Raw genomic sequence first — 27,926 nt, 5'->3', positions numbered from 1 at the left:
CATGCATTAAACATTAGCATTTTGGCCAAAAAATCAAGATGAAAGTCCCAGCCAAGCAAGTCTACCTTTATTCATAGTCTTTGAAAATACTGAAGAAAAGTTAGCATCAATTCTCAAGACTGTAGCTACAAGTACTACTTAAAGTTTCCAAGAAATATGCAGTTTCTTGTAATTGCATGAATGTTTACATGATGGAACAAAGCGTGGTTGCTATTGCTACTATACTGGATGTCGTTGCTGCTATATGGGCTGCAATCCCTAATGCTTGCCCTAATGCTTCAAGTACATTCTGAAACATATAACAACAGCAACGTTTTCAAATACTAATTTTTACCACACGCGCGATACGTGCGTTACAGATGGACGTAAAAGAAATACTAATTTCTAAACACATTTATTAAATATGAAGCAATTAAGAAATAATAAAAAATTGAATGTTTATTGTTAGTTATTCAAACAAGTTTAATTATAAGTGATAGGAATATTACTTTACTTATTCCAACAAATTACAGTATTATAAGTTATTGTCTTAATTATAATAGTCAATGCCGTTCATTAATATATTTATAAGGGATTAACTAAAATTATTTTTAATATCGTCTTGATCTCTTAAAAAACTACTAATTAAATATATAAACAATACTCAAGGATATACCTCATCTTAAATCAAATAACTGTTTTTGCGTTTTTTTCTTTTTTTAATATTGAAGTACTCCCATCAATTAACTTTGGCTAATTATTAGTATTATTTGGTGAAGAATAAAATATAAGAATGAAAATTAATAAAATATGACTCACTTTAGACAACTATCAAAATGATATTTTTATAACTCAAAGGTAAACTTTATTCTAAACCCTTCTTTAGAATTCAAAATTTGATGAACAATTTAGTTATATAGTATAAGTTATATAAAAACTTCTATCCTTTAACCCATATTTTCTAAATTATATAGAATCCATACTATTATAAAATTATAAAATTATGTCATATAATTATAAGTCACAGGATTCATCCTATAATTCATATTGTTTTCATTGATACTATAATTCTTGCTATCGTTGTTTCTATTGATACAATAAAATTATAAGTCATTTATAATAATTCTATATTATAAAAACATATATAGTTAATTACAAGTCATTCATATTGTTTAAAAATTTATTATTTTTATAATTTTATAAGGGTATTTATATATGAGATTTGTATTTGATACACCATAAGTAAAATTTTTCAATTCTACAAATAAAATTAAAAAATAATTGATGCACATCTTATTTTTCATATGTTAATTACTTTTAATACTTTTGGATTAATACTTTTACATATAGAAGATATAAATATAGATAAATATATAAATTTTTTTGAAATATGTAAAAGCAATAAAAGCATATAAATTTCTTATATAGTATTTCAATTAATACTAAAGCAAAAGAAGAAAAATATCTCACATTTCCACGCCTTGGATTTGCTGGAACAATTGCATTGTGTGTGGAGGCCGAAGGGTTTACTGGACGAGGTCGAGAGGTACTAGCCTGCATCAAGTCAAGCAGCTAATGCTTGTTATTCCTTATTTAAATGTAGAAACTAGGAAGTTTTGGGTGTTTCCCTTTTTTCTGTTGGAATTCTGTATGGCATTTTCCAATTTGGGATCTGTGATGTAATGTTGACAGTTTGATTGGATAAAATAAAACACAAGGAAATTTCAAAGCCATCATATATATATATATATATATATATATATATATTAAGATTGGTTTATACAGACATGGTTGATTTCAACTTATCATACCATATTAGAGATTTTTGAAGTGAGATTATACTTTAGTAATTCAGTATTAGTATATATGTTTTTGATGGTGATGAAGGGTTATGCAATTCAATAACATGAGAACTTATTGTGGACTATAAAGAATTATTTATGTATTAAGTCAAAGTATCACAAAATAAGCTATATACTTCTTATAAAAAAAGAAATAAACATGTTATTCTAAGTTTATATATGATGCTATTTAAGAAAGGTTGCTTAATTTATATTTATAATAATTTTTTAAAAAAAAAGTTCTATATTTACTAATAAAGACATAAGTTCTTTAAGAAAAAGAGAGTAATCTGTAGCACGTGTTTCATACTACATGTGCATTGTTCAACTAACAAAGATAATGAAAGAATAGATCTATGTTTCTTATTGTGTGAGACCCTTGAAGGCAAAGGTTCTAATATTTAGTACCCTCAAAGACTTTCGACTGTTTCTTAAAGTTTCAATTCATTGTTAACTATCCTTGAATGTTACCATTCATCATGAATGATTCAATCTAATTGAACATATCTAGATAGTAATTGAATTGAAATAGAGAGATTATAAAGGAAAAGAAAATTATTTTGGTGTCACATTTGGTTGAATTCATAGGTCGACCAATTATATTTAAGATATCGAACATAATTATGAATACACAAATACATCATTTAATATGAGAAAAGAAAAATTGTGAAGAACTTGAAATGTGATTGAATGGATCTAAGATGTTACATGTTTACTGTATTTGTATTTGAGAGTTACTATATATATTTAACAATTGTATAAGTGACTAAATGTAATTTTGAGCTACTATATACACCTAATAGTCGTATAGCAATTAAACTCTCAAAGTATACTAATCACAAGGCTTATTTCTATGTATAAACCCATTGCAAATAGTAGAAAAAACGTTCTCTTAATCATGAGAGTTTGCTACCCATTTTGTACAAATGGGAGATTTAGGAAATATTCATCCACAATGGGTGAATAAGTTCCTATATCAAATAACTACCATGAGCAGTTGATTAGAATTGGTTTCAATTTCAAACCAAGTAAAAAACTAGGAATGTCAATGGGTAGAGTATGGGATGGGTAAAGCATTTTCCATCCTCATCCTTGATTTTTTATATTATACCAATTCCCCTTTAATTTTCGTGTATATTTAATGGGTATGAATAATCCATATACCATAACTTTATAAAATAAATAAAATAAAATTTATTTTTTTATTTATATCTTGCACATTTATGTAATTTTTTTATAAAATATATATTTTAAATACAAATATATTGTTTTAATTACTTTAAAATAAAATCTATATTATTAAGTAAAAAAGTAATTTATCAAATGTATATAAGGTATAAGTACAGAACGAATGCTATATTACCCATTCATGTACTAATACCTGATAAAAAAATTAAAACCATACACATCCTCATCCTCATTACCAAAATTTAATATTCATCTCTATCTCAATTAGAGTAAAAAAAAAAAAAGTTCCCTATTAAGTTTGGATAAGTTACTATCCCTATAAAAAACCACATGGCCTTCCCTTTGCTTCTTTTATGAAAATGGCAATCGGTTATATAATGAATAAAATGAAAAATTTCATCCAAAATGAGAAAAGAATATGCCGTGCCTCTTCCCATCTCAATGTTTAACATGGCATTCCAACAAGATGAAAAGAATGATGAAATAGCATTCATCCATAAAATGAGATAAGTCTCATTCATATGGGACTATGTGATGAGCCATATAAAGAATAAGAAAGGAAAAGAAAAAGATCGATAAAGAAAAAGAAACTTTTCAAAGAATCTCCTGCATCAGTGTTTAAAGATATATGCTATGGATAGTAGACAATTTTTGAATGAGTGATCTTGTCTCCAACCATAATCAAATCAGCATCACTTTTGTAACGTTTTTGTTGTGCTTTTGCAAATCAAATAAATCTCTCACATTATTTCAATATATGATCATGTTCATATTAATCATCCTTCAAACTCTTATTTAATTGTAATTATTCCTATTAAATCATAAAAATTGATGAATAATGTCCATTTGAAATAATTTTTAAAATAGTGTTCCTTCAAATATTTGTCATTTAAGTCATTCAAATAAATATAAGTAAGACTTTTCTAGAAATTAAATTATTAACCTGAAATAATTTAACATTTATACTATCAAGGATTTAATTACAATAAAATAAAAGTTTAAACCATTAGTTTCATGCAATAAAAGATAATTGATTTATTTTCATTTTTGAGTAAAGTTCAACAATTCATTTGAGTATTATCCTTCTTTTGTTCATTTGTAATTTATAATTTCTTTCAAGATTTGTGCATATATATATATATATATATAAATTATATGATTTTTGACAAAAGAAATTTTAACTTAACTCTTCAAGTGATGCATGGTATTAAATATTGAAGAATATTAACTGTAATTTTTTTGTTACAATTTTTTAATTGTTCAATTATAATAACAAATTATGTAGTGTTATATAATTGATAAGTTTGTGTTTCATATTAAATTTTGATTGACTTCATACAATTTAATTTGAATTATAATTGTTTAATTGTAACATAATAATTGTAGCACTACTAGAAAATGAGGTTTTAACAACAACTGAAATATTGTTGTAAATTCTTTTTATATTTGCAATGATTTTTCATAATCATTGCTTATTTGAATTTTTTTATATTTTATGTAAAGTTAAATTTTGTTATTGTGAATTCTATAAAATTTATAACGGTAAAAAAATTGTTACAAAATCCTATTATATTTACAATGACTTTTAATTATTATTCCTAATTAACATTTTAAATATTTTATACAACAAAAAAATTGTTATGATATCCATACCATATTCATAACGAAAAGTTGTTTTGAAATATCGTTAAATTTGTAACGACTTAAAATATTATTGCAAAGTCTCATATATTTGTAACAATTTTTTATGTCGTTGCCTATTTGAATTTTTTTATATTTTATATAACGATAATTTTTGTTGTTTCGAATTCTTATAAAGTTGGTAATGATAAAAAAAAATCTTAACGAATTCCTTTTATATTTGTATTGACTTTTTATTAGCATTACCTAATTAACATTTTATACAACGACAATAAAGTTGTTATGATATCATAGTCATATTCATAACAAAATAAAAAAATCATTTCGTAATATTATTAGATTTGTAACGACTCTTCTTAGTCGTTATCATATTAAAAATTTTTAAATATTTTACACAATGATCAAAATAGTTGTTACAAAGTATCTATTATTTTTTAAAAAACAAAAAAAAATTGTCATTACAAAATCTTTTTAGATTTATAATAATTTTTTTTAAAATTTTTCATAATTAAACGGTTTTAATGTTTTAAATACAGAAAAAAATTGTAAAAAAATTAAATTATTTTCTTAAAGATTAAAAATATCGCTAATAGTAAAATGATGATAATATTAATACTAATGTTTAAATATGTTACCTTAGTCTAATATGTAATTGAATTAAGATTAACATTTGTTTTATTATTATATGAAAAAACCATATTATTATAGCTTTTGCCATGTCACTTGCTTACAAAAAAAAAGTGACATATTTAATTATATTTTTATGTCTTTCTTTTATATTATATTTGTTCAGTTTTTATAATTGTGAGTATTATTTTATTTTAAATTATAATGCTTAAATGAACATCAAAATATTTGGATCTTAAAGTTTATTTAGTTGTTATACTAATTTAAAGTTAAAGAGAATATATATATTTATGACCAAATTAATATTTGTTTTAAAACTAATTTAATTTATTCTCAAGAGTAGATATGAAACTTAGATAAGAAAAAAAGACCCATACATGGAATTTGTAAACAAAGTATAATCAAAATTGTGATTGCCTAGCTAGAAAAAAAAATGACGATTGGCTTTGTTTGTTGTTTTGAGTATTTTCCTAGGTATGGGCATTTTGAGCCATATATGACTACTAAAAAATCGAGTTGACTTGAAAATTTTATTTGATACTCTCTAGGGTGTTTGTGAGAGGAAGCAGTCTTATAAGCCTACAAGTGAGCATTGCCTTAGGGTTACCTATGGGGATTCCTTTGAGGCCTAGACAGCCATAGTTTAGTCAGTAAAGTTCAATCGTAAGTGGAAGGGAGTTATCAATGGATTGCTGAAACGTTTCTCACAACAAGGCCATATATTAAAGAAGCAATGAAAGTTGTATTGAATCTTTTTGGAGGGTGGTAAAAGGGTTTGAGATTGTAAATCTAGAAAAGAATATTTATCTGTTCAAATTTGCAACAGTGGCCTATAAGAGAAAAGTCCTAGATGGTGCACCGTGGTCTTTTGACAAACAACTATTACTCTTCAAAGAATATGATGGAGGGCTAAGGATGAGAGATTACATTTTTAATAACGCTAATTTCTAGATAAGGGTATATGGCTTACCTTTTATTCTGAGGGATAAAGAAACTGTATTAAGAATTGGAAGGAAGTAAGGGGCCCTAAAAGAGAAGAATTTAACTTTGGAAAATGGAGAGTGGACGCACTTTCTAAGAATAAGGGTGGAGGCAGATGTTAATTAACCATTAAGAAGAACCATTTTACTTACAAACAGAGAGGATATGAGTCAAACATGAGGAGGGATAAGTTATAAGAGATTGCCAAGTTTCTGTTATAACTGCGATAGACTGGGACATATAGAAGGTGATTGTGAGGAAAATCCATGCCTTGCTAATGAATCCGATGTGAAACAATATGGGAGGTGGCTATGGGCATCATCGATAAAACAAAAACAATTAACATGGGACAAGGGAAGCTAAAGACCAACAAAAGGAATGTAGAGAAGAAATCATGAAAAGCAACACAAGGAGAGAGGCAAACATTTAAGGGCGATAGTCGACGATGAACTTGCCTATTAAGAATCTATTTTTTTAAAATTTTTTTATACAAATTTTTGTATTCATTAAGTAATATATAATAAATCTCAAACAAATTTCTTAAGAGATTTAAGTCACTATTTTTAACACAATCAATTTGGGGTAAAAGTAACGGTCCGCTGATGGAATGGGGAGTCATCAATATTATCTCAAGATTGGGGGTGATAAGGATGAAAATTGGCAAAATCTAAAGAGAAAATTTGTAAAAAAATAAAAACAATGTAATTAGGAAGAAGTAAACGATTGTGATTGATGGTCATAATATATTAGGTGAAGCCTAGGGTGGAATGGAGTCATTGAGCCAAACGAGAGCTGAGAAAAAGATGTTAGGAACAATGACTCAAATTTCATAAAAGATTTATTTGAAATTTGTTAGATATTACTTAATGGACAAGAAGACTTGTAACAAAAGAATTATAAAAAAAAAAGATATTCTTAATAGGCAAGTTTGACTTGCACAAGAAGAATTCTAGAAGAAAAAGAATTCTTAATAGGTAAGTTTGTATGATTATAAATAGGTGAACTCTCTACAAGATTAGGTTTGAGAAAAAGATGTAAGAGAGTTATAAAATTTTATGGGTAGATACCTCATAAGACCACTGAAGATTTATATTTTATGGGTGTGTATGTTTGAATATTTGTGAATGGACCAGAAAAGACTGAGAAGGTCCATATAAGTATGATGTATGAGTGCATATGGGTATGTATTTGGTTATGTTGAAATGGTGCATATAGGTATATGTTTGTTTGGGTTAAAAATACTCTATAGGACTAGAGGAGATTGAAAAGGTCTATAGATATTGATTATTGAGTGGTTGATTTGTTTTGATATATGTTTATAATTTTCATGGATGTAGGTCAATTAGATCGAACTACGTTAAATTATTGTCTCTTGTGTGATTGATTAATTATTTAATTTTTCTTTTCGCTGGCTTGAATGGATAGAGGCCTTTTGGTCTAACAAATGGTATTAGAGCTGTGGTGATCCCCAACAAGTGGTATTAGAGTTGATGGTTTGAGACATGAAAAAATATAAGTCTAGAGGAGCTCAATTCAAAAGAAGAATTCGAGTTCAAGTTTTGAGAATTGAAGATCGATTTACGTGAAGTGTGAAGATACACAAAAGAAGATAATTGTGAGATTTTCATTACAGGTGAAGTCAAGTATGTCTAGCATGAAAATAAATGATTTGATAGAATTTGAGTCAATATGAAAATTGTTAGGAATAGTGACTCAAATCTCATAAGAGATTTATTGACAAGAAAACTTACGACAAAAGAATTCTAAAAAGAAAGAGATTCTTAATAGACAAGTTTGACTTGCAGAAGAAGAATTCTAGAAGGAAAGAAATTCTTAATATGCAAGTTTGTATGGTTATAAATATATGAAATCTCTACAATATTAGGTATGAAAAAAAGATGTAAGAAAGTTGTAAGATTTTATGGGTAGATACCCTATAAGACTACAGAAGATTAATGTCTTATGGGTATATATGTTGAAATATTTGTGAGTGAACTAGAAAAGACTGAGAGGGTCCATATAGGTATGATATATAGGTACATATGGGTATCTGTTTGATTGTGTTGAAATGGTGTACATGAGTATGTGTTTATTTGGGTTAAGAATACTACATAGAACTAGAGAAGATTGAGAGGGCCTATGGATATTGATTTTTGAGTGGTTTATATGTTTTTGTGTATGTTTGTAATTTCCTATAACTAGTAGATCTTATTTCTCATTCGTGGACATAGATCAATTAGATTGAATCATGTTAAATTACTATCTTTTGTGTGATTAATTGATTGTTTGATTTTACCTTTCATTGGCTTGATTGGATAGAGGCCTTTTGGCCTAACAAAAGAAAGGAGTGGACCTTGTGGGAACTAATAATGACTTGCATGGGAGGGACATTCCTTTTCATGTAGTGCATGCCACAATTATGGGAAAGCTCACGTGTAGGGGCGATGTGGGGAAAGCATTAATGCAGAATAAGATCAACGTGTCTGAACATGAGAATATCAAGGCTATGGAATATAGCCTAAAGGAAAGTGAAGTAGAAACAACGAGGAAGGCAGAACTGGTAGGCAGTGTTTCTGGATCGAGCAAAGATGGGAAAGCAGATTACTGAAAGCATAAATGGAATAAATTGGCAAGAAAACCTTGGGTTGAACAAGCAAGGGAACCATGTGACCTGGGGAAGAGGAAGACTATGCACGAGGAAACTGAAATGGAAATAGACACAGTGAGGAAAAGGAGCAAGGAAATCGAGGAAATGGATGTGAAAGGTAACACAGAACAAACGGCGGACACTGGGCACTAGTCCCGACGAGAACAATGAAGTGCATAACTTAGAACTGCGAGGGCCTGGGAACCCTCGAGCAGTTCGGGCCCTTCAGGACATCATAAGGAGTAAAGATCACAAGATAGTTTCCTTGTGCGAAACTATCTTGAATAACACAAAGTCGGAAAAAATAAGGGTGAAATGTAAAATGTATGGGGCTTTTGGTGTGGAAGCATAGGGGTTTGGCTATGTTATGGCAGACGGATATAAGCATGAAATTACTGGGTTTTTCGAAATATCATATTGATATGAAGATAAAGGACAAGGAAGGAATGGAATGGAGGTCTACAGGTTTCTATGAAGAACCGAATGTGAGAGAAAGGAACCAAGCATGGGACATGGTTCGACGGTTGGCGTAACAAAGCTCACTTCCTTGGCTATGCTTTGGGGATTTTAATGAGATACTTTAAGATAGTGAAAAGGATGGGGGTAATGTAAGACTTGAATGACAGATGAGAGCATTTAGGGATACACTAACAGATACGGGATTGTTTGATCTGGGTTTTGAAGGCATCGAATAATGAGCGAGAGAGTCAACAACTGGGTCTGTAATACGTGAAAGATTAGACCGGGTGCTAGCGAACAGTGAACGGGGTGACTTATTTACCAACTTCATAGTACGGCACCTAGTACGCCCCGTATCGAAGCATTGTCCTGTTCTGGTGGATACGACGGGCAAGCATAAGAGGAAAGCGATTGACATCAGGAAGAGGCGGATGTGTTTGGAGGCGATATGGTTGAAGGACCTAGACAGTAAGAGGATCCCTAAAGATGCTTGGTAGGAGAATCGAGAAAAGGCACTGAATGGGAAACTGAATAGGGCCAGATAAAAACTGAGGGAGTGGAGGAGGCGAAAGTTTGGTGGGATGCATGAAGAAATAGAAATCCTACACGAACAACTGAAGGAAGTCAATGGGCAAGGACCGGACAACGAGACCTTGGCTAAAAAATGGAACTCAAAACAAAACTGAATGAAAGCTTAAACAAGAAGAATTATTTTGGAGCCAATAAGCAAGGGTGAGCTTGCTAAAAGAAAGAGACAAGAATACCAAATTTTTTCATGCACATGCCACCCATAGAAGAAGAATAAATTGGATCAAAGGTCTAAAGGATGGAATGGAAATGTGGCAAGAGGGAGTTCATGAAGTGGAGCACAAAGCCGTGGAGTATTTCTCTAACCTCTAAGTCCCAGAGGCCCACGAACATGCAGGAGATTTTAGAAGCAATCCCCTCACGTGTAATAGAAGAAATGAATACTCTGCTCGAAGAGCATTTTACTCCAAAAGAGATAAAAGTTGCCATAAAAGAGACACCCTACAAAAGCCCCAAGCCCAGATGGTACGCTAGCCCTCTTTCATGATAAATACTGGAACGTTATACGAGCAAAAGTTACAAAATTTTATCTATCCGTTGTTAATGAGGGAAGTAGCTTAGCAAGATTAAATGATACTCACATAATTTTAGGGTCCATTTGGATAAACAGTAAGATTAATTTTATTAAAATTAAAAATAATAATAGAGACAAGATTAATTATTATAATGATAAGATTAAAATTAACGATGAGATATTTGTTTAGATAAAAAATAACAGTAATGATGAGATAAATTATAATAAAAAGAGAAAATAATCATTAAAGTCATTAATTTAAAAATAACTAACAAATTATTTTTTATCTATGTTTTAATATTATTTAAATTTTAATATATTAAAAATTTATTCAATCAAAATATTGACATATATTAAATTATATTAAAAAATTAAAATTTTAATTATTAAAGACTATTTTTATTTATTTATTTTTAATAAATAAGGCTTTAAATGCCAAGGATATTTTTGTTCTTACACTATACTTTTAAGGATAAAAAAGAAACAAAAAAATTTTAAATAGGAATATTTTTGAAAATATATGTTGGGGTGAGTTTAAAAATTTTCACTGCGCCCTAAAGAGTTCAGTAACAATAAGGAAGATACAGAGCAGTCGATAAACATCAACCGCACTGGCCCATGTTATCCAAATACAAAAAATGGTGCAATTTAACTCATAAAGTGCTTCAATCGCATCTCACTCACGGTATGATAGGATCCAAATGGACCCTTAGTCCCTAAGACACCTAACCCAATAAAGATCCCGATGTTTAGGCTTTTTAGTTTCCGCAACGTCCTATATAAAATTATTGCAGAGACCCTTTCTAATAGATTGAAGCAGACACTACCCTATTGGATTAGCGAGAACCAAAGTGCTTTTATACGAAGCAAGCTTATTACTAATAATGTTCTGATAGCTTACGAACTAATACACTCCTTGAGACTTAAATGTGAAGGGAAGACAGGTTTGACAACATTAAAATTGGACATGAATAAGGCCTACAATAGGGTTGAATGGGATTTCATCGAATCCACTATGTTGTGTAATCCATCTTAACAGAAGCTATTGTCCCGGAAAGATGATTGAGATAGGGGGACCCGTTGTCGCCCTACCTATTTCTCATTTGCACTGAGGGCCTCTCGGCACTATTAACAAAATATCAACGCAATGGTCTGTTGCAAGGGGTGCTAGCTAGTATAAGCGACCTGAAGATAACACATCTTTTTTTTTGCTGATGATAGTTTGCTTTTCATTAAAGTAAACAATACTGAAAGTGAGCGTGTGAGGAAACTACTAAAGACGTATGAAGACGGGTCGGGACAAAAGATAAATTATGAGAAATCAGGCTTGCTTTTTCGCAAAAACACCAACCATGAGATGCAGAAGGTGACAAAAAACCTGTCAAGTGTTCAATCTACAAGCAACTTGGAGAAATATTTAGGGCTGCCAACTTTTGTGGTGAGAGGAAAAAAGAAAGCATTTAGAGGGGTGGTTGAAACAATGAAGAAAAGAATCCAAAACTTGTTGAAAACTGACTCAAAATTGAGTTCTAGTATGGGCTCAAAGTCTTGGGTTTTAGGATATAGTTGGTAGTAGATGATGGTTTTTAAGATTAGTGAATAGTAGTTGTTAGTAGTAGTTATTAAACGTGGTTGAGTGATTCTTAATATTCAGCCACTTTCTTCACTTTTTCATTTTTTCCACTTTCTCATTATCTATTAACTGTTTGAGTTTTTTTCTCTATTAGTAAGCCTATAAAAAGGTTGATTGAGTTTAATAGAAATGCAGAGTAATTTATTTACAATTACCCAACATTTATTATTTTTTGTATGTCGTAATTTAATTTTAGGAAAGCCTACCTCCTTCTCCAACAAATTTTTTGTATCAGAGCCATAAAATCCTTACCCATTTTTCGTATCCACTAAATTGTCAACGATGGCAATAAATAACAGTTCAAATGTAGCCCAACCTCTCATTCTTGTGTTTGAAAAACATTATGACTTTTGAAGCATTAAGATGAAGACATTCTTCAAATTTTAAGATCTTTGAGATTTTGTAGAAATCGGATATGACGAGAATGATAACGATGAAGGACGGCTGAAAGACAACAAGAAGAAGGATTTCAAAGCCCTATTTATCATTTAGTAGGCAGTTCATAAGACACTTTTCTCCAGGATTGTAGCAGCCAACACTTCAAAAAAAGCTTGAAAAACCTTACAGAAAGATTTTCAAGGCTCTTCAAAAGTTATTGCTGTGAAACTCCAAACTTTTCGGCATGAGTTTGAAACTTTGATGATGATAATAAGTAAGGAAATGGTGGAAGATTTTTTTCTAGAGTAATTTTTATTGTTACTCAATTAAGATCTTATGATAATAAGATTACTGACGAGACTATTGTTTTCAAAGTTTTACGAAGCCTAACTCTAAAGTTTGATCATATAGTTGTTGTAATAGAAGAGTCTGAAGATTTGTCTATTTTTTGCCATTGATAAATTGATGGGTTCTTTGCAAGCTCATGAAGCGAGGCTGAACAGATCACAAGAGAAGATTGATGAGAAGGTATTTTCAAATGAAAGGGGAGGAAACTAGAAAGGAAGTGTCCGTTGGCAAAGGACGTGGCAGAGGTAAAGAAAGAGGCCATTCTGATGGACAAGAAAGGCAATTTGATAGTAAGCAAAAAAGGAATATGAGTGCTATCCAATATTACAATTGCAAGAAATTTGGGCATGTAAAGGTAAATTGCTGAAACCAAGTGAGCTATGTGGAAGAAAAAAGTAAAGAAAGTAAGTTATTCGTGACTCATTTACCTATTAATGAAGTTTCAAATGATGTTTGGTTTGTGGATAGTAGATGCTTGAACCATATGACCCCCAATAGATCACTATTTAAGGATCTTGATGAGTCACAAAAGTTACAAGTCAAACTTGGGGATAATAAGCAGATGCAAGTTAATCATTGCAGTAGAGGCAAGCAATGATAAAATAAATTTACTTTCTAATGTCTTTTTTTTCCTAATTTGGCATATAGTTTATTAAGTGTTAGACAACTAATGGCTGGTGGATGTGTAATTGTGTTTGAAAATAAAATATGTATGATTAAAGACAAATTTGGACAACCTATGATGAATGTGCATATGACAGAAAACAAGATGTTTCCACTTAAAATTTCTAATGTGAAAAAGCAAGCTCTTATTATTAGCAAGAAGGATGAATCAAAATTGTGGCATCTACGATATGGACATCACAATATCAAAGGCTTGCAATTACTAAGTAAAAAAGGTATGGTTCTTGGATTAACTAAAATTGGATCTCTTGATTTATGTGAATGTTGTATTTATGGGAAATAAGAAAGAAATTCGTTTTCAAGTGGACAGTCATTGAGAGCCTCTAAATGTCTTGAATTGATACATGTCGATCTGTGTGGGCCTATGAAAACTACATCACTTTGTAGGAGTAAGTATTTTGCTCTTTTTACTGATGATTGTAGTCGAATGAGTTGGGTTTATTTTCTAAATAATAAGTCAGAGACCTTTGAGAGTTTTAGAAAATTCAATGCTTTTGTGGAGAAACAAAGTAGAGCTTTCATAAAAACTCTTCACATTGATCGAGGAGGAGAATTTTTATCTAATGAGTTTAATCTTTTTTGTGAGGAAAATGGCATTCACAGGGAATTGATTGCACCCTATACTCCAAAGCAAAATGGTGTAACTGAAAGAAAGAATCGTATTGTTATGGAAACGGCTAGAAACTTGTTGCAAGTGAGAGAACTACCAATTCATCTTTAGGCTGAAGCTATGGCAACTGCTATTTACTTGTTAAATCTTTCTCTTACAAAAGCAATCCTCAATCAAATATCTTATGAAGCTTGGAGAGGTACAAGGCCGATGGTAAAGCCACTTGAGGATTTTTGGTTGTGTTGCTTATGTTTTGATTAATTCTCAAACTTGTCACAAGCTTAAGGAAAATTTTGAAAAATGTATTTTTGTGGGATATTGCACTAAATCCAAAGTATATCGTCGATATAATCCTCTTAGTGGCAAGGTGATTATTAGCAGAAATATGATCTTTGATGAAGATACAAGTTGGGAATGAAATAGCAAAAATGAGACTACTAAAGTTATGATTCCAAATGAAAGTGAAAATCCAAATGAGAATGCAGCAAATAAAGATATTGAATCAACTACCACAAACTCTCCATGCAATTCTTATTCACCGGCTTCTTCATCTCACTTTTCACTTTCAACCTCGCAACATAGCAGTTCTCCTTATTTGAAATAATTATCAGATGAAACACCTCTAAGAAAGTTTAGATCTCTGAAAGAGATTTATTAAACTTGTCAATTTTCTCTCTTTGTTTCAAATCTGATAACTTTTAAAGAAGTAGCAAACCAAAAAGAATGGCAAAATGCAATGCAAGAAAAGATTATGGTAATCCAGAAGAATGAAACATGGAAAATGGTATATTTACCGAAAGACAAGAATGCAATCGGCCTCAAGTGGATGTTCAAAACATGGAACCATACAAAAGCACAAAGCCCGGTTAGTGGCGAAAGGATACTCATAGCAACAAGGTATTGATTTCGAAGAAACTTTTTCTTCGATTGCTCGATTTGGAACAGTGAGAATTAGTTTAGCCTTGGCTGCACAATTTCATTGGCCTGTTTGTTAATTTGATGTCAAGTCTACTTTTTTAAATGAAAACTTAAAAGAAGTGGTGTATATCAGTCAACCTTAAAGGTTTGTGATTAAAAGCAAAAAGACAAAGGTATACAAGCTAAAGAAGACACTTTACGAGCTAAAGCAAGCACCACAGACATGGTATAGTAAGATTGATAGCTATTTTTGTCACAATGACTTTACAAGAAGTGAGAATGAGCTTATTTTTTATGTGAAGGAGAAAGGAAAAGATGATCTTATAATTGTTTACTTTTATATTGATGATATTATTTATATGGGCTCATGTGATTCTCTTGTTACTGAATTTAAAGCTAACATGATGAAGGAATTTGAAATGTCAGACATGGGTCTGTTGCATTATTTTTTGAGGCTTGTAATGAAGCAAGACGAGGATGGAATTTTCATTTCACAAAGAAAGTATGCAATGTATCTACTTAAAAGATTTAATTTGCTCAATTGTAATCCAACTGTCACACCTATAAATATGAATAAAAAGTTACAACTTAAAGATGATTCAAAAAAGACTGATACAAAAACTTTTAAAAGCTTGGTAGAAAGTTTGATTTATCTAACCCATACTAGATCAGATATTACATTTTCTGTTGGTATAATATCCAGGTTTATGCAAAGTCTTACAAAACATCATTTTGGAGTGGTAAAAAGAGTCTTACGTTATATTGCTAGAACTAGTGATTTTGGGATTTGGTATTGACAAATTACAAACTTTAGGTTATTTAGATTCACAGATAGTGATTGGGCAAGTTCATTGAATGATAAAAAGAGTACTTCAACAAATGTTTTCACTCTTGGATCAGGTGCCATCACATTGAGTTCAAAGAAACAAGCTATAATAGTTTTATCATCTTCAGAAACTGAGTATGTAGTATCAACTTTAGCAATTTGTCAAGCAATTTGGATTAGAAGACTTCTCACAAATCTTTGTCTGGTTTAAGATAGAGCAACTAAATTTTTTTGTGACAACAGGTCAGTAATTGCTATGACAAAGAATCCAATATTTAATAGGAGAACAAAGTACATCGATATTTGCTTTCATTTTATTCGTGACATAGTTGCAAATGGTATAATCAAAATAAAGCATTGTGGAACGAACGAATAGATGTTAGATCTTTTCACCAAAGTACTTTCAAGAGAAAAATTTTTCTACTTCAGATTACGTTTTGGAGTATGTGACTTTGAATCAAAGGGAAGTGTTGAGATTCAAATTTGAGTTCATGTCTGGGCTCAAAATCTTAAATTTTAGCATATAGTTGATAATAGAAGATGATTTTTACGATTAGTGAGCAATAGTTATTGGTAGTAATTATTAAACGTGGTTAAGTGTTTTTTAATATTCAATCACTTTTTTCACTTTTTCTATTTTTTTATTATCTGTTAATTGTTTGAATTTTTTTTTTTTTTAGTAAATCTATAAAAAGATTGATTAAGTTTAATAAAAATACATAATAATTTATTTTAAAATTATCTAAAATTTATTATTTTTTATGTGTCGTGATTTAATTTTAAAAAAACTTACCTCCTTCCCTGACAAAACTAGAGTCATAAATGAATTTCATCGGTAGGTAAGAAGTTCTCCATGAAAGCCATACTACAGTCTATTTCTTCCTATGCTATGTCATGTTTCCTTTTTCCCAAGGGACTACGCCAAGAAACAAATATGATAATGGCAACATACTGGTGGAGTCACAATCGGAGGAACAAGGGCATACACTGGATGGCTTGGAACAAACTCCGAAGAACAAAGAAAGGAGGACTGGGGTTTCGAGAAATGGAAGGTTTTAACCTTGCTCTCTTGGCAAAGCCAGGATAGAGACTTCTACAAGACAAACGTCTTTGCTGCATGGGGCTCTTAAGGCAAAGTACTTTCCTAACAGCTTTTTCCTTGATGCTGAAAAGGGAAAAAGTTCATCGTACGCTTGGAAAAGCATATGCAAAGGGAGGTAGATTTTAAAGCTAGGAATTAGGTGGCGAGTGGGTAATGGACAGAGAATTAGGATATGGCAAGATCAATGGATACCAGGTGCAAAAAAATTTTGTTCCCATACCAGTTGGGGACCCAGTTTAATAACCACCACGGTCAGGGACCTTAAAAACATGTGGATATACAAATGGGATGGGGAGAAGCTAGTAAGTTTATTCATAACATCCACGGTTAGAGACATTATGGCAATATTATTAAGTGGAGTGAAAAGACAAGACACCCAGGTCTCACATTACAATAAAGATGGCATATATAGTGTAAGAAATGGATACCATCTCCAGAGAATGCATGCACAGGAGCTGCTGGGTACCTAAGAAGAAAGTTAGAATGGAATAGGAAAAAGGGAAAAGGAGATGTGGCATAAGGTGTGGCAGGTAAACCTCCCAAGCAAAATTTTGGTTGGAGGCTTTACAATGAATCCTCCCTGTCTACAAATACCTCCAAAACAGAAAGATACTAACACAGGCAATGTGCCAGAGATGCAACACAGGGGAGGAAACTGTATTCCACGCGACAGTTGAATACCCGACAGTAGTAGAAGAAATATGGGAGGTAGTGGGATTGACAGATCATTCTATGGAACTCCAAGAACAACAGATCGGACTATGGCTAAGAAGACTAACCAATAGCTTCAAAGAGGATAAGCTGGAAATAGCTCTCATGGTCTCCTAGTCTACCTGGATGAGTAGAAATGACAAGGTGAAAAACCAGGTGGACAGCAACAGTCAACACACGGCACGCTATGCTATCCAATGCAAGGAGGAGTTTAAAAGTGTACAGGAACGACCAGTTTGCTTGATCCCTAAATCCCCAGGGCATTGGAAAGAACGAAAGGAAAGTATGATTAAATTTAATTTTAATGGGGCCCTGGACGTACAGAAAGGACTAGGAGGCGTGGGAGTTGTAGCCCGTGTGTCAGAAGGAGGCGTCGTTGGAGCCCTGTGCAAACAGTTTCCAAGCATCTGTGAGCTTGGGATAATTGAAGCACTGCCAAAGGTGGAAGCAGTAAAGCTGGCAGCAGGAATGGGGTGTCGTCAGATCGACGTGGAGGTTGACGCAAAGGAAATTATCAACCAAGTAAAGAGGAAAGGTAGCAGGAACATGTGCTATGTTGGTACCCTCGTAGAGGAGGTAGAGAGTAGATTGCAGAGGTTCACGTCATGGAAAAGCATGTATGTCAACAAAGCGGGAAACAGGGGGCCCACTGCATGGCAAAATTAGCTTTGAGGGGAAAGGAAACGAGAATATGGTTTGAGGATTTCCCAAATATTTTAATTTTTGCTTGTGAATAAGACAGAATTGGATTTGAGTAATGAAGTCCAATTTTATTTAAAAAAAGAAAAATCCCAGTTGGCTTGATATTGTAAATATGTTCGCTTGGGTTCTCTCCCTTTGTTTTTTTAATTATTTTATTATCTGTAGTCTATAACTCTGAAGTTGTCATTATTTGCAGGTTATAAATGCGTGGCTGTAGGCACGGAAGCACTTAAGAAAATTTGGCTATGGCTTTGTAAATACTTTCCAACCCACTTGAATGAACAAGTATATAGCTTTAATAGACCAACCTAGAAATCAAGTTAATATAAGTTTTAAATCTTAGATTACATTCAAAATTATTTTTATTTATCTAAAAATTTTAATTGTCCTAATATATTTGAAGACATTATTTACTTATTTAAAATATTTAATTGTTTTAATATATTTTAAGATAAATTTATTGTAAATGATGGCATAATAAATACATTTTTTAATATATTAATGTTCTTTTAAATGAAAATTTTCTTTTCATCAGCTATGAAATTTTAATCAATTTTTAATTTTATTAATAATAAATATTTAAATTGTTAATTTTTTGATAATTTATTTTTTATTAAAAAAAAATTCACATGAATGTATCTCAATTATATTTTTTGCAACAGTAATACGGGTTATTAAACGAGATGAATGTTGTTGTATAATGACTTTTGACTATAATATTAGTTGTTTTAACGTTAAAAAATTGTTATTAAAATTTGGTTTAATATTTGTAAGGACACATATATTGTTACGGTAAGATTATATGCAATAACGATGCTGGTTATTAAATTTCCTTAAATTGTTGTAAAAAAAGTTAGAAACAACAAATTTGTGGTTTTGAAAAATCTTTTGGCAACGATTATTATTGTTTTTAAATTAACTATTGTAATTACAAAATAATTGTTACTAAAGTGATTTGTAACAAAAAAATATTGCATTGTAAAAAAAAAAAAAAAACCAAAATAACGTTGTTTTATAAAAGTTTTGGTAACAAAAAATGTGGTTGTTAAAACAATTTTGGGTTAAATAAAAAAATAATTTTTATACTAACAATTTTTATCAATTTATTATATAAAAAAATAAAATTATCAATTTAATATTTTAATTTTCATTGATCATCTATTTGGGTACTTGAGATTATTATCGTCAGTCAACTTACTGATAAGGCATAAATATCAAAAGTTCAATTAACATCATCACATTATCAATTATCACGTCGATATTAAAATTTTTTTTAAAAAGTTAAAAATAAAAAAATCTATTTTTTTTTTTTTGAAAAATCTAAAATTTTTAAAAAAAATTGTCAAAAAAACCTATAAACCTCTTAAGATTTTTCATTTTTTATCTTTCAATTTTTATTTTTTTTATATATTTTTGAAATTTTTAGATTTTTTTGGATTTTTTATTATATTTTTAAAATGTTTTATTTTTCAAAAATTTTTATAATTTTTAAATTTTTTAAAAATTTTCAGATTTTTGAAATTTTTTTTTCAAAATTTTTTAAAAATGTTCATATTTTTTTCAAAAGATTTTAGATTTTTTATTTTAAAAAAAATTTTAGATTTTTTAATTGAGTTCTTTTTAAGTTTTTGTGATTTTTTTAAAAATTTTGAAAAAATTTTATTTTGTTAAAATTGTCATTTCTTTAGATTTCTTTAGATTTTTGTTAATTTTTTGAATTTTCATAGTTTTTTTATTTTTATAATTCTAAAAAAATTCAGATTTTATAATTTTTTAAAATATTTTGTCATTTCTTAAAACTTTTTAAAATTTTCTTGAAATTTTTTTTATTGTTGATATGACTATTGATGATGTGATATTGGTTGAAATTTTTGACACGTGTTAGTAAGTTAATTAACTGTGTTAGTTCAAAGTAGCAAAATTGATGAGGAATTATAATTTTATTTTTTAAAATACTTAATTGACAAAAATATATATAATATAATAGCCAATTTTATATTTAACACAAAAACATTTTGATAATTATATTAAATTATCCTTTAAACATAATTTATTTACCAATGAAAAAAAAATCATTGTAAAAAATATTTTATAAAATAACCTTTCAGTTAATGAAAAAATTAGTACATATATTTTTAAGAATAGAGGTAATTATATTCATAAAACTCAAATTTAACCCGATCCGAGAAATTTTTTTTTATTTTTTCATACTTGAATCTGACTTCATCTAATATTATATGAATCATATCCAATTTGAATCGATTTAAAATTAATAAAATATTATTTTTTAATATAAATATAAAATTAAATATATATAATAAATATTTAAATAATTAATTAAAAAATAAAATTATATATATCAAATCGGATTTACTTAAAATTCGATTTTAATTTTTTTTAATATTATTCGACTCAATCTGACTTGACGTGAAACTCGATTTAAAAAAAAAAATCAACCATACAAAATTAGATGAAATCAAAACCTGCTGAAGGTGGATTGGACTGCTAACCCTCGATAATATCAACTTGACAACAATTTTTTTTACCTTTGCCGAAAAAGTTTAACAATGATAAATCATTATTTTACATCGACATTAAGTGTCAGTATATAACTTTTTCTAACAGTCTAGGTGATACGCTCCTTGCATTTTGAAGAGTTGTTGAGAAAAAAAAAATTAAGGAATCAGGTTTCAAGTAACGAAGTTGCCAGGCCATATATAAATAGTTGCATAAATTAAATTAAAGAGAAAGAGAAAGAAAGCCATTCAGTACCGAGTCAATGAAGTTCATTAATATATTTATAAAGGATTACCTAAAATTATTTTTAATATGGAATCTTGATCTCTTAAAAAAACGTCTAATTAAATATATAAATAATACCCAAGGATATACCTCATCTTAAATCAAATAATTGTTTTTATGTATTTTTTTTAAAATATTGAAGTACTCCCATGAATTAACTTTGGCTAATTATTAGTATTATTTGGTTAAGAATGAAATCTAAGAATGAAAATTGATAAGATATGACACACCTTAGAAAAACTATCAAGAAGATATTTTTATATCTCAAAGGTAAAATTTATTCTAAACCCTTCTTTAGAATTCAAAATTTGATGAACAATTTCGTTATATAGTTTAAGTTACATAAAAAAAAAAATTCTATCTTCTATCCCATATTTTATAAATTATATAGAATTCATACTATTGTAAAACTATAAGTCATAGACTTATAAGTCACAGGATTCATACTATAATTCATATTGTTTTCATTCATACAACAATTCTTGCTATCGTTTTTGTCATTGACACAATAAAATTATAAGTCATTGATAATAATTCTATATATTATAACAACATATTAGTTAATTATAAGTCATTTATATTTTTCTAAAATTTGTTATTTTTATAATTTTATAAAGGTATTTATTTATGAGGTTAATATTTGATATATTATTAGTGAAAATTTTTAAATCCACAGAATTAAAAAATTGATACGTGTCTTACTTTTCATATGTTAATCACTTTTAATACTTTTGAATTAATATTTTTACATATTGATGATATAAATATAGATAAGTATATAACATTTCTAGAAATATGTAAAAGCAATCAAAGCATATAAATTTCTTGTATAGTATTTCAATTAATAATTCAGCAAAAGAAGAAAAATATCTCACATTTCCACGCCTTGGATTTGCTGGAACAATTGCATTGTGTGTGGAGACCGGAGGGTTTACCGGACGAGGTCGAGATGTACTGGCCTGCATCAAGTCAAGCAGCTAGTGCTTGTTATTCCTTATTTAAATGTAGAAACTAGGAAGCATTGGGTGTTTCCCTTTTTTTCTGTTGGAATTCTATGACATTTTCCAATTTGGGATCTGATGCAATGTTGATAGTTTGATTGGGTAAAATAAAACGCAAGGAAACTTTCAAAGCCATCATAAATTAAAACTGGTATATACATGGATGATTTCAAACCATCATACCATTTTTTTATTCTCTAAAGTCGGACTCTAGTTATGAAAGATTTTTGAAGTGTGATTATACTTTAGTAATTTAGTATATATGTTTTTGATAGTGATAAGGGGTTATCCAATTCAATAACATGAGAATTTATTGTGGACTATATAAAGAATTATTTATGTATTAAGTGAAAGTTTCACTAAATATGCTATATACTTCTTATAAAAAAGAAATAAAATGTTATTCTATATGGTGCTATGTATGAAAGTCTGCTTAATTTATATTTATAATAATTTTTTTAAAAAAATTCTATATTTATTGATAAAGACATACATACCTTGAGAAAAGGAAAATAAAGTATGTGTTTCATACCACATATGTATTGTATGACCAATAAAGATAACAGAAGAATAGATCTCTACTTCTTATATGAGACCTTCGAGATAAATGGATCTCATATATAGTACCTTTTCGATTATTTCTTGAAGTTTTAGTTCAATGCTAGTTATCTTGGAATGTTGCCAATGGTCATTGATGATTTGATCTAATGGGACATATCTAGATAGTAGTTTAATTGAAAAAGAGAGATTTTAAAATAAGAGAAAATTATTCTAGTGTCACATTTGATTGTATTCACAGGTCGACTTATTATGTTTGAGATATTAAACATAATTGTGAATATACAAGTATATCATGCGATATGATAAAAAAAAAGATAATAAAAGACCTAAAATGTGATTAAAGGGATTTAAGGTGCTGCATACTTATTCTACTTGTACTTGAAAGTTACTATACATAACTAATACTTGTATAAATGACTAGATATGATTTTGAGATGCTATATGCACCTAACAGCTGTATAGCAATAAAGATTTCAAAGTATATTGGTTGCAAGACTTATTTTCAAGTATGAACCCATTGCAAATAGTAGAGAAAACATTCTCTTGATCATGAAAGTTTGCTACCCATTTTGTTTGAGTGGAGAGGTAGGAAATATCCGTCCACAATGGGTGGATAAGTTCCTATACCAATTAACTGCCATGGGTAGTTGATTAGAATTGATTTAAATTTCAAACCAAATAAAAATTAGAGATGTTAATGGGTAGGGAATGAGATGGAAAGAGCATTTCTTATCGATATTCTTGATTTTTTATATTATACACATCTCATACCAATATTCAATAAATATTTCAAATTTATCCACATTCCCATCTCCGAAGGTATTTAATGGGTATAAGTAATTCATATACTCATAGCTTTATAAAAAAATAAATTTTTTTATTTTTTTTATTTTTATCTTGCACATTTGCCTAATTTTTTGTAAATATATATTTTTCAAATACAAATGTATTAGTTTTAATTAATCTAAAATAAAAGTTATATAATTAAATAAAAATTTAATTTCTTAAATATATATATAGGGTAAAGATAAGTGATGAGTGTCATATTATACTCATATTTGATAAAAAAATTTAAAACTATACCCATCGCTATCTACATCCCCAAAATTTAATACCCATCCCTATCTCAATTTGAGTAAAAAAAAGTCTCTCATTGGATTTAGATAAGATTGACATCCTTATAATAAAACCAAATGGCCTTCATTTTACTTCTTTTATGAAAATGGCAGCTGGCCAAATGATGAATGAAAAAGTTCATCCAAAATGAGACAAAAATGTGCCATGACTCTTCCTCTCTTAATGTTTAACATGGCATTAGGCCATGATGAAAAGAAAGATGAAGTAGTATTCATCCATTAAATAAGATAAGTCTCATTCATATAAGACTATGTGATGAGTCACATAGAGAACAAGAAAGGAAAAGAGAGAGATTTACAAAGAAAATGAAACTCTTCAAAGAATCACTTGTATCAGTGTTTAAAGATTTACGTTGCGGATAGTTAACAGTTTTTGAATATATGATCTTATCCTTAGTCAATGAGTCAAGTTGACATCACTTCTACAATACTTTCATTGTACTTTTGCAAATTGAATAAGATTATTTCAATATATGATCATGTTCATATTAATTATCCTTTAAACTTTATTTCATTGTAATTATATCTATTAAATCTTTAAAATGGATGAGTAATGTCCAATTGACATAATTTTTAAAGTAGTATTATCTCAAATATTTATCATTCAGCTCATCCAAATAAATCTAAGTAAGAATTTTTTATAAATTAAATTATTAAACTAAAAAAATTTTAACAAAAGATTAAATATTTTACATTGGCAAGGATTTAATTACAATAAAATAAAAATTTATATAATCAATTTCGTACAATAAAAGATAATTGATTTATTTCCATATTTTAGGAATGTTTAAGAGCTCAATTGAGTATTATCCCTTTTTTTTTTTTGTTTTTATAATCTTCACTTTCTCTTAGGATATATGCATATATATATATGTATGTATAAACGATACAACTTTCGAAAAAAAGAAATTTTAACTTAACTCTTTGAATGACGCATGGTGCCCAATATTGAAGAATATTTTATTTATTATTTTCTATTATAATTTTTTAATCATTCACTTATAGTAAAATTTATGTAATGTTTTATAATTTATAAATGTGAGTTTTATATAAAAGTTTGATTGATTTCTTATAATTTTAAATTATAATTGATTAATTGTATTATAATAATTATAATACTACTAGAAAATAAGATTTTAGCAACAACTTGCAACAATTGAAAATATCATTGCAAAATCTCTTTATATTTGTAATAATTTTTCATAGTTGTTGGTTATTCGAATTTTTTATATTTTATACAAAGATAATTTTTTATTCCAAATTTCTATTAAATTGATAACGATAAAAAAATCATTACAAAATCTTATTACATTTACGACTTTTAATTATTGTTCCTAATTAACATTTTAAATTTTTTATACAATGAAAAACTTGTTATGATATTCATACAATATTCATAACAACAAAAAAAAGTTATTACAAAATGTTATTAAATTTGCAAGGACTGAAAATATTGTTGCAAAATCTCATTATATTTGAAACAATTTTTCATATCATTGTCTATTCGATTTTTTTTCTATAATTTTATGCAATGGTAATTTTATTGTTTTGAATTCCTATAAATTAGAAATGATAAAAAAAATTCTTTATGAATTCTTATTACATTTGCAGTGACTGATTATTATCATTGCCTAATTAACATTTTAAATATTTTATATAATGACAATAAAGATGTTATGATATCCTGGCCATATTTATAACAACAACAAAAAATTTCATTTAAAAATATTATTAGATCTGTAACGACTTTTTTAGTCATTATTGTATTAAAAATATTTTAAAATTTTACACAGCAATCAAAATAGTTTTTACAAAATTTCTATTATCATTTTTTAATAAAACAAAAGGTTGTCATTACAAATGCTTTTTGGATTTGAAATAATTTTTTAAAATTTTGCATAACTAAATGGTTTTAATGTTTTAAATGCAAACAAAAATAATTGTAAAAAAAATTATAGTATTTTCTTAATGATTAAAAATATCGTTAATATTAAAATGATTTAAATGAAGATAATACTAATACTAATGTTTAAAAGTGTAACTACATATCGTATGTTGGTGGCAAAAGGAAGGTGGGTTCTTTGGAATTTTGACAATGTGGTTTGCAATATCTATGCTCCATGGGATGCAGAAGCTAAAATTGTTCTCTGGGAGGAAATCTTGAAGCTCAAAATGAATACGGATGATAATTGGTGTGCGGCTGGCAACTTCAACACTGTTAGATCGGTCTTTGAAAGAATGGGATGCTTACATGAGGATTCGGGCATTTCGGAGTTTAATAATTTTATTAGCTTGGGTGAATTTGTTAATCTTTCCATCTGTGGGAAGAAGTTTACTTGGTTTGGTTGCGACAACAAAAAGAGTAGATTGGCAAGTTCTTAGTGTCTATTGAATGGGTAAAGGTGGTTACAGATCTGGGTCAAAGGGTGTTGTGACGGTCTATATCGAACGTTGTCCTATCTTATTATAAAATGAATTGGTGAACTGGTGTCCAAACCATTTAGAGTGCTGGATTGTTTGGTTCTTAAACAGAGATGTTGTTAAGGTTATTGAGAACAAATGTTTAGAGTTAACAGAAGTCAGGGGTCCAGGGTAGTGTCTAAGAATCAAAATGAGCAGGCTGAAGTCTTATCTGAAAAAGTGGAATAAAGAAACCCTTTTTTTTTTTTTAAAGAAAGAAATTAAGAAAAAAATAAATTATTCAATCTTTCAAAATAAAATATATCATATCTAATAATTTAAAATAAATTATTATAAATTATGCATTTAAAATGACTTCAACAAATGTTTATTGTAAAATTTGAACTTAAAATTGAACCAACCGCAAAACATTTGGTGACGTGGATGACAAAATTGCATCAATGAAAGAGGTGGTGGAAAAATTGGACGTCTGTGATATAATCTGTGATATATTTAGATTGGTGATTCTCACTTACTGGCCTATTAATAGGGATTGTTCTCTCCCTAGTCTTAGGTGTAGTGTAATTGCTTTCTACATTGTCTGAGAGTTTTTGCTTTTGCTGGGTATCGAGAACGTGTCTAGATGCTGATTCTCCGTTTCAGTTGTAGTGTCTGGTGTTTATCAGGCAAGCTATCTGTTTTCTGTGCTAAGAGCTGTAATGCTGTAATTCTTCCCCATATCAATAAAAGTATGACTTAGCAAAAAAAAAAAGGAGTAACGAAGTAGCCAGGCCATATACAAATAGTTGCATAAAGTAAATTAAAGAGAATGAAAAAGAAAGCAATTCAGTACCGGGTTGCTCAAAGCGGCCGTCCTCTTGCATTTAAGCAGCACAAAGTTATCCAAGAATTCGGTATGGCGATGTTGGTACTGGCGGTCCTTGAAGCATCTAACGCATACATCGAACGTGCAACCGTCACGGTCAAAACATTTTACACAGGTAAAGTACATTGACGTTATGAGTTTGCCGCATCCAGCGCAAAATGGCATACCACTTCTGATTATGTAGAATACAGTCATAGCATCCCAGAAGCTAAGTTTTCCCGAACGATCTTTGTTCACCCGGTTGAAGAACTCCTCATTCCTCATCCGTAGTTGGTCTATTTCCCTCATCCTCGCCATGAAATCCTCGCGTCTTACTTTGTTATATCTATTTGGTTTCATGCGGTTGAAAAATCTATCTGCCTGTTTCTTCATTTCCTGCGGAACTGAATTATAATATGATTCCGCTGCCTCTCTTAACTCATCCATTTATTTTCCGTAGAACAAACTCTTTGGTTTTTTTTTTTTTTTTTTCTAATTTGGTTATGATGGAAAAAAATTCGAACCTTAGTAACATAGGAACCGATCCGTGTTATTTGTCTTCGTCAATGCTATGATATTTATTCTTTTTCGAATGGAGACAAAGAAAGCGTGGTTGAAAGCACTACGCTCCCTCCACGAAATTTCTACGTATATAAAAATTTATGAATTTATATTTGTTATATCGTTAAAATACAAATTTTATATTTTACTAATAAATTATATAATATTATTTTATTAATTAATAAATATTAATTTTTGAAATAAATATATAAAATAAATATTT

At 29.2% G+C, this 27,926-nt stretch overlaps 1 protein-coding gene across 2 annotated transcripts; it reads right to left on the bottom strand.

Annotated features, from left to right (window-relative positions):
* Positions 1–27,699, bottom strand: LOC111293385 (uncharacterized). 2 transcript variants are annotated; one of them, XM_089767305.1, is made up of 4 exons: positions 27,131–27,698; positions 22,055–22,138; positions 1,450–1,533; positions 2–289 (listed from the first exon to the last, which is right to left on the bottom strand). In XM_089767305.1, the coding sequence occupies exons 1-4, from the start codon at positions 27,587–27,589 to the stop codon at positions 185–187; spliced, it is 732 nt and encodes a 243-aa protein (XP_089623431.1). In that variant the 5' UTR covers positions 27,590–27,698; the 3' UTR covers positions 2–184. The 2 variants fall into 2 exon arrangements, with proteins under 2 accessions (XP_089623432.1, XP_089623431.1); XM_089767306.1 differs by lacking the exon at positions 22,055–22,138 and having other exon boundaries at positions 1–289; positions 27,131–27,699.
* Between the last annotated feature and the right edge of the window lie 227 nt (positions 27,700–27,926).

Source organism: Durio zibethinus, chromosome 10, assembly GCF_047325235.1.
Source record: "Durio zibethinus cultivar Kanyao isolate XHJ-2024 chromosome 10, ASM4732523v1, whole genome shotgun sequence".
NCBI lineage: Eukaryota > Viridiplantae > Streptophyta > Magnoliopsida > Malvales > Malvaceae > Durio > Durio zibethinus.
This window is presented reverse-complemented; position numbering and strand designations above follow the sequence as displayed.